The 9090-nt window shown below is 40.0% G+C and overlaps 1 protein-coding gene across 1 annotated transcript in view; it reads right to left on the reverse strand.

Moving 5' to 3' along the window:
* DDX4 (DEAD-box helicase 4) overlaps positions 1-139 on the reverse strand; it is a 74088-nt gene extending 73949 nt beyond the window's left edge. Inside the window, exon 1 of the mRNA XM_046672138.1 lies at positions 68-139. Within this exon, the coding sequence (XP_046528094.1) occupies positions 68-139 (72 nt within the window). The remainder of the gene's footprint in view (positions 1-67) is intronic.
* Between the last annotated feature and the right edge of the window lie 8951 nt (positions 140-9090).

Here is a 9090-nt window from a genome sequence, read left to right on the forward strand (position 1 = left end):
CCACAGTAATGTTCAACTTTGATAAAATCTGTAGCATTTAGTAATTTCAAACTTTTAATTTTAGTACCTTCTCAAATACAGGAACGTAGGAAGACATATGAGGTTTGATTATTTCCGCTTCCCAGTCTTCATCTCCCATGGTGGCTCCCTGTTCTATTTTAATACAAATACAAACGTGCACATTTGGCCTTAATTAGATGAGAACCGTATCTTTATAAGCACAAACCATCACTTCACATACACCCCTTGAACCTACTCAACCAGGTGCTGATCTTCCCCAAAAATCTTTGCAAAAGGGGGAATTAACTTTTGTCTCTTACCTAGAGGCAGCATTGATATCCACCCTTTTTATCTTTAAAAATTAGTTGCACCACTTACCTAATCACTCTAGCAATCGCTATGTCCCCACTGATGCTTAAGCTTTACCCCAAAATCTGTTCACAGAATTTATCTTCTTCAAAGAGTCCCCAAACGGCTTATTAGGATATTAAAGAGAGGGGAAATTCTGAGACTACTCAAGGTTTCTCCCCTCAAAGTTGGATAAGATGCTCGGTTTGGGGTTTTTGACAGTTTCTTGGGGGAGGGGGACCGGGCCCAAGGTCTTGAAGTCTGGCGGGGAAGGGGAAGACGGGTTAGGAGCCCCAAATCCCTCCAACAAAGGACAACTAGTTTCGCCAAGGAGCGCGTGTACACAAAAGGTACTACAACCAGCCTTGTTCAAGGAAAAAGCCATGCCGGGGCTGGGCCAAAGGCTCCTTCACCTCCTCTGCAGGCCTCGAGCCCAGACTTTAGGGGTCCACAGGGCGTTCGGATCTCAGGCAGAAAGCCAAAAGGCCCCAAAGAACGACTTCAAACCCCCGCCCACTCTATCCGTTCTTCGTTTAGCCCAAAGTCCAAAGCCCAGCTTCTGGGGAAACCCAGCGTGTTGAGCGGGTTGGGGGAGACGCCGGCGCCCCAAAGAAAGCGGCCAGCCCACTCACCCCTCAGCGGCTTGCTCTCCCGGCCTTCGCAGGCAGCCTACGCCACTTAAACGGCTGCACGTGCAGGACGCTGACTGCGTCAGGTGCGCAGTTCCAACAACAAATAGCACCACGCGCACGAGCGCCACCAGCCAATCAGCGCGCAGGCGGCCGGTATCGTCCCGCCCCCCCACCCCTCCCTCATGTCCAGCCCTCGTTCCCTACTTGCTTCCGTTCGAGGCCGCCCTGGGAGGTCAGTGGGCTCCTCGCCGAGTGGCCCGTTGGGCCTGTGGATACAAGGCTAGCTGCGGACCATTGTCTCTAGATTCTTGGGTGGGGTCCTCAATCTGGAGAGGCTATAGATTCTGGCGCTGCAAGCCAAAAAAGTCCACCTCCTTTTTACTAAAGGAAAAACTTAAAAGGGAAGAGGTCTAACGCCCTCCTATCTCTTTAGCTTTCTCTCCCCCTTTACCTACCGCGCTCGCTGGCAGTTGGCCTCTCTGGTTCTTTTGTTTCTGAGGCGCTTGCTTCACATCCGGGAATCCCAGGTACCTCAACTTGTGACTGAGGCCGATGGAGGTGCTGCTTTTCCTCTTCAGCCCAGTGAGGGCAGAGTTAAGACTCAGTCCGGCTGGCACCGCCTCCAGAAGGTGTAAAGAAAGCCTCTTGTAGAGAGTTAAGGATCTAACTTTTGGAGAAGAAGATGCCCTCTGATCCAGAAGGAAGAAGGAAGTTGTGCTGGCGTAGGTTGTTCATCAGGGCTTGGATTTGTGGTGAACCTGTTTATATCCCTAGGGGTACTGAGCAAACTGGAGTGTGACCGAGGCTCATTTCGGTACTTAAATGCTTGCATCAATCGGATATTCTAGTTCTGCCCCACAAAAAGTGGAGGAAATCCCTTAGTATTTTCCCAACCCTCCAAAAAGCGTAACAATGGACTGCTTTAAAAGTGTAGTTTTCATTTTCGGCATTTTTTGTTCTCTGAATCTTTGAAGAAATTCCTGAATATTTCCTTCAGGATGTAATTCCCAACATAATCTGACGCTCCAGTATAGAGGATAAGGCACTTGATGGGCTCAGCTTACTTTATGCTTCTTATCTCTAGGACCACCGTTATTGGTTCTGTCTCTTCCACCAAGAATGTGTCGGGATTTATTAGCAATAAACTTTGTCAGACTATTTTCAAGGTGAATTATTTTTTAAAAATTTTATTTAACGAAAGTCAAACCGTAATATATTTTGACATAACTGTCATTTTTAATAATTTCCATTTTTAAACCAAGTCTTCACATCATACCCTTGAGGTGGCTGGTACCTTAAATCACTGAGGATGTTGGGGGGGACCACCAACACCCCTCCTGATGCTCTAAATTGTGTACAGAGTACCCTGAGGTATTTCAACCAAATGAATGTTGTTCTTTCAAAAAATTTTGATGTCATGGGAAAATAAGTGAAAAGAGCAATATAAGAAATCATGTAGATAGAATGATAACCAATTAGATTTTTTTTTAAGTATGGAAAACTTGGAAATATTTTCTCAAATGAACGTGTTTTTTAAAACACTTGGTGAAATATTCTCTCCTATTCACTCTTGGAGAGAACAGATTTTTGTTGCCTTCAGGTATTGTAATGAAATAGTTCTTTATGAAAAATTCAATATATATAATTTTTGAGAACTAGCCCTGGTTAAGAAAAAGTGAATTCTGGTGAGAACTGAAGTTCAATATTGAGGAAAGGGTTGATAACAATAGATGAAAATAATATAATTCAGAAATTGAACATAAACAGTGGAAAAGGACAAACACAGTTCAGTAAACGCTTGCTCCTTGATGTGTGTCCCAGGAAAGTGAGCCCAGTATATTCTATATTCTGTTTCCCTCTGACAGATCTTAAGTTAGTGGTGGCAATACACTGCAACATAGAGAAAAGGCAGGAATTCATTCAGTTGCTAGATAAGCTTTAAATGAACACCTACTATATGCCAGGTACTATGCTAAGTGCTGCAAATAAAATTAGCCCATCTCTCAAGGAACAGTCTAATGAAAAGAATGGCAGTGGCTAATGGAATTTAAAACCTTATCTCTTTCTCAAAAGATTCACTGGAAAGCTTATATATGGTTTTTGCAAATTCTCTAAATCCCATATAATAAGGTAGGACAAGAGTTTTCCTCAAAGATGTCTCACAGTTTGGAATCAAAGTTTGTAGTTAAAACTCTTCACACTTCAGAAAGACATGCTAAATTCTCCAACATAATGCAGATAAAGATATTCAAACAATGATTTTTTTATTGATGTGGAATGTACCTAGCACCATGCCAAGGCTGTGAAAAATTTCTTTTAATCTACGAGTAAGCCAAAACTGGAATGCCTCAAATGGGGGACAGTAGATGTTCATTCTCAGGTGCTACAAATATTTGAGAATCTCCTCCTATGCACGTAACCATACAAAAGATTTAAAAGATTAAATATTGCAGCTTGGAGCCATAGAACTCAACAAAAAATGGAGGACAGGTTTATAATGTCTCCAAGATACCATGGTTCTAGTAACACATCTAAGGAAGAAAGTCACCAGAGAGGGGTTTTCAACACACCAAGCAGGGTTCAAAGAGACAAAAATCTCTATTTTTCCAATAATGGCTAAGGCAATATTTACCAAAGCTTGGAACGTATACCACTGATTTTAGACAATTCATGGACAATTTTCATTTTGATAGTTAGTGTCTATATTTAATATTTATTTTAAGGTGTATTAGAAAACTGTAGAACATCAAACCTGTGATTTCAGAAATATACTTGCTTAGAATGAGGCTATAGTAAATATTTAAGTTTAAAAAAAGTTTATTCAGAAAAACTATTAACCATATACAGGAATGAGAAAAATCATGAAGGTGGTGTTCAAATGACTAAAGTGTGGGAAACATTGATGCAAAGGGAAAAGACTCTGCATCTGGGGGCTGGTCACTAGAGGGGCTTTCTCTATTGTGAGGTAAAGGTATTTCATCAGCACCTGTTCTGATTCCATGATCACTTAGCAACTCCCCCAAGTATTTTGATACTGAGAAAGGAGATGCAGTGGATGAGACATATAAGCCTTACTTGGTCCCCATTATGAATCAATATATTCAGATTCTGGTTTAGGAGTCCATCTTGTTTGAGTTTAACTGCTGTTCCTGATCCTGCTTGTAATCAACCAGACCTCACAGATGACATAATACATTCAGTGCCCCTTAGCACGCTTAACAAGGGTACTTAAAAGAGAGCTCAAAGTGAGTGAAGGATAAAAAATCAAATACTGTGACAGGATACATTGGACAATCCTTCCTAAGACTAGGGGGTCCTCTTGGCCCTTTGCTGTGAAACAATGGTTCATCAGTAAATTATGGAATTTAGTAATAAACAGCCACTAGGAAAGCATAGTCTAGCCCTTTCCATTTCCACTAGGTGTTAGTTATACCTAACAAAGAAAACTGACTTCTCTGTGTCCCAAATAGCAAAAGAAAAGTGATTTGTCAGTATCACCACTGTCAGTCATCCTGGGTATAAGAGTGAAGTATTTCACCTCAAGAGAAACAGTGACCAGATCCTGTCCATGAACTTTGACCAGGGATGAATCACTTTTTGTCTGATTCTCCAAAGACTAAAGTGTCGGAGCTTTCAAACAGGGAGGAAGAAATCACTAGCAATTGGCTGAGAAGTGACCATTGGTAATCTCTGGTTGTCCATTTATTAACCACGTGATCTTGAGCAAGTTATTTAATCTCTCTCTGTGTAAAATGGGGATAGCCAGAGCCACCAGATACAGTTCTCGAGGTTGAACCCTGCACAAAGGCAGAAGCCAAGAGGCAAGAAGGAGCTGAACTCAGCCTGCACGCCACTTACCAAGTCCTGCTCCTCCAGAGCCACGTCTACCCATATAAGGTACCATTTTCTAAGTTTCACAAAGGTTAAATTCCTTCCATTTTAAATATTTATAATGCTTTCTGCTTTCCTGGTTGGTCCCTAACTGAGACAAGGATTTACTAGAAAATATTTTTGCCTGAAATCTGTCTCTTAGAATTCTAAATCTTTTTTATGGTGACTAATAAAAAGACTTTATTAATTTAGGACCTCACAGGGAGCTATATACACTTGTTCTTTCCACTTTTCCACCTTCTTTCATTCCTGAACCCATTGCAGTCTTGCTTCTGACCATTACTTCATTGAAACTGCTACTGGCAAGGTCACATTGACCTCTTTGTTTCTAAACCAAACGGACAGTTTTCAATTCTTAACCTAGCAGATCTCTTAGCAGTCCTTGACACTGCTAACTACTTCTTTGTGAAAATACTTTATGTGTAACTGGATAGCCATGTGGAAAAAGACAAAATTGGACCTGTTCTGCACACCAAATAACAGGATAAGAAATTCAAATGTAAAAACAATAAACCCATGCAAGTACTAGAAGAACACATTGGTGAATTCCTCTATACTTGGAAAAATATTCCTGCCTATTACCCTGGATTCAAAACCCAGAAGTAATAATTTCATGTAGTGTGACTACATATACATTAAAAAATAAAACTTTACATGACAAAAAAATAATAAAGATAAATGACAAACTGGAAACAAATATTCCCAACATAATCCAGAAAAAGGGTTAATATCTTTAATACAGAGAGAGCATCTAAAAGTAAAAAAGGAAAAGATCAACAAATCTAAAGAAAAATAGCAAGAGTATAAAAAAAGAGTTAACAGAAAAAGAAAAGCAAACAGCCCTTAAATACATGAAGAGGTGCTCATTTTAATTCATTTTATGAGCGATGCAAATTAAAACTACACTAAGATACTATCTTTCACCTAGTAAAATGGCAAATGTTTGATAATGTACTCTGTTAGGCAGCAGGGTAACAGGCACCCTTATAGTTGCTGTTGGGCATGCACCATGGCCTAACTCTAAGAAAAGGGGATTTGAAAATACCCAGCAAAGTTACATGTGCATTTGCCCTCTGATCCAGTAATCCTACTTCTAGAATTTATCTCAAAGATACACTGGCAATAAATATAAAAGGATATATACACCAAGTTATTAACAGCAGAATTAAAAGCTCAAGACCTGAAACAACTCAAGAGTCCCTAAATAACAAACTGAAACACCCACCCATGGTGTTGTAGGGGTGGGAACATTTTCCCTTCTTCCCTTCTAGGTTCTTTGCATGGTCTAATAATTAAACTGACGTAAGACAGATTAACAAGAGAAAAATAAATTTAATTTTGTAAGTGCAGGAGCCCCATAAAAATATGAGACTCAAAAAACTGACCAAAGCAAGAAGATTTTATACCAAGAAACAATAAATTTGTGAAGTAATTGACAAGACAAAGGGGTTTAGGCTTGGGGTAGTAAATTGTTAAGAAGTAACAAGTTTTGTTTATGCAGCCTCTTCACCCTAAATTCCCTAGCTCTGATAATAAGCATGCTCTCTACCTTCCTGGTACAGGGAGGGTGACTTTCACATGGTAGCTGCTGCTTTCAGGGAGACAAAGAAGGGTCAGAGTGGCCTTGCACAGGCTATTTCTCAAGTACATTTAATTCAAAATAGTATACCAAAGTGGCATATTTTGGAGTGACATAGTCAGCTTCCCTTCAGAGTACTCTGCAGCTGTAAAAAAGGAAAAAGGATTATCTCTATATATTGCTATGAAGTGACCACTAGGATATATTATTGGAAAAAAGCCAGGTGCAGACTAGTGTGTCCAGTATGCTAGGTTATATCCAAAAAAGAAATACATTTTCGGGGCCAGCCTGGTGGTGCAGCAGATGAGTTCACATGTTCCACTTTGGTGGCCCGGGGGTTCGCCAGTTCTGATACCGGGTGCACACATGGCACCACTCAGCAAGCCATGCTGTGGTAGGCATCCCACATATAAAAAAAAAGCGGAGGAAGATGGGCACAGATGTTAGCTGAGGGCCCGTCTTCCTCAGCAAAAAAAAAAAAAAAGAGAAGGATTGACAGATGTTAGCTCAGGGCTAATCTTCCTCAAAAAAAAAAAATACATTTCCTTACATATTTAAAAAATGGATAGATAAACCAAAAATGTATAGAGGCCGGCTTGGTGTTGTAGTGGTTAAGTTTGCACGCTCCACCTTGGCAGCCTGGAGTTCACTGGTTCGGATCCTTGATGCAGACCTACACACTGCTCATCAAGATGTGCTGTGGGGGCATACCACATAGAAGAACTAGAGGAACTTACAACTGTGTATGGGGGCTTTGGGGAGAAAAAAACCAAGGAAGATTGGCAACAGATCTTAGCTCAGGGCCACTCTTCCTCACCAAAAAGCATCCAAAAAAAATTTATAAAATAACTACCCATGAGAAAGAAAAGAAGGAATAGGTTGAGAAGGATAAGAATGTGGGCTAGACTTCTCTGAGTGAATGGATTGTGAAACTATGTGACATGCGAAATTATAAAATCAAAATTTATAAAGCAATGTTAAAATTTAAAGCAAAGGAAACAAATACATATAAATAAGTATGTATTGAGTTAGTGGCTTAACCACACAGAGAGAAGTTATTTACAATACAGTAATTTGACCATATGTCCCTAGGGTGGTATATCGTAAGGCAAAAATAATGGCAAAAGACAGACGAATTCTGTAATCATATGGTTAATAATAAAATGGTATATAATTAAGTTAATATTGTTTAGTAACAAAGATTTTCAGTGTGAGAGAAAAGAAATTGAAATCGAAAATTAGAGAAGTTAAGAAATAACTCTTTACTGCTGAATTTGAATAGGAAATATAAGTATGAACTCATGATATGTTATCTACTTAAAAAAGGATTTCCTAACTCTGTCCACTGACAAAGCCTAGAAACAATGACCAACCCATTAGCAATGGATATGCTAGCACACAAACTGTGGTCTCTAATACCACTTCCCAGTATGTGTTAACCTAAAAATAAAGAGCCTAAATGAGAGGCAGAGAAGCATTTATTTGGAGATCAAAGAATTGCAACTGGGGTACATATGTGTAGGTAGCAACCCAAATAGTGTCCCGCTAGCGAGTAAGAGGCAAGGATTTGTAAAGGCAAAAGAGGGAGGTTTGCCTTACAAATAATGCTATTGGGGTTGGTGGCAGAAGGCTAACCTTGGCGAAGCATAATTGATTGCTAAGGCTAGCTAGAGAGAGGAAAGAGTCCATCACTGTAATTACCTGCAGGTTTCTTGCAGCGTTACTCAGTTCAGAAGTTCATGTTCTACCTGATGAGGACATGCATAAGACCCATTTCCTTGATGGCTTCTCAAATCCATTTTAAATCTCTTACACAGAAGTGACCCCATTTTGTTTCACATCTCATATTTTTCCCTTTTGATCAAGATCTTTCTTTGAAAGCGTTGCTGATCAACCATAGATTTGTTTAGTCCCACATTTTTGGGATGGACCTGTCCCAGAAAGTCATGTCCCACATCGGGGGGAAAAAGGTTTTTCCTTTTTTTCAATGGTCATTCCAAGGAGTCAGTATCATAAGGGTTTGCCCATATTTGAGCAACAAGGAGGTAGTCAGGAAATAACTCTTAGGCAGTTTATTTGCCGGAGAATTTCATCTGGTTACCTGAAGGTTCAGGCAAATAAGCCTTCTCTATCATTTCAATACACTGAGGGAACATAATCTTGGCGTTTGTAGAAGTTCTGGAGCAGATCTGAGTAGTAACATAAGAAGTTTAAATATAAGCACACATAGCAAAATTTCAATAATAATCATAAACAATATTTGAAGTCCTATACCCGAAGGAAGCCAGCTGAAAACATTGAAATCAGGAAGGTCCTGTGCAATTTTCCCAAGTTCACTCAACTTCACCAGAAGAGTTGATCCAGATACAGCACAAAGTGTTGGGTATGGCAAAGATGCTGCTCTGTTCTGCAAGGAGATAATCAAGTGCCATTTAGTTATCTAATACAACCCTCACTGGAGAATCCAGAGATAGTTGTTGTTGAGCCAGGGCTTGAGCAGTAGAATTTGCCAGTTTAGCTACAGTTAGGGATAAATTTTGTTTAAACAGGTCATGGACCTCACCAATCCAAGGGACAAACACTTGGCAATGATAATCAATAGAGAGTAGATGGGATGCAAAAAAGGGGGTCGTCAATTCT

The sequence above is a fragment of the Equus quagga genome, chromosome 9 (assembly GCF_021613505.1).
Source record: "Equus quagga isolate Etosha38 chromosome 9, UCLA_HA_Equagga_1.0, whole genome shotgun sequence".
Taxonomy (NCBI): Eukaryota; Metazoa; Chordata; class Mammalia; order Perissodactyla; family Equidae; genus Equus; species Equus quagga.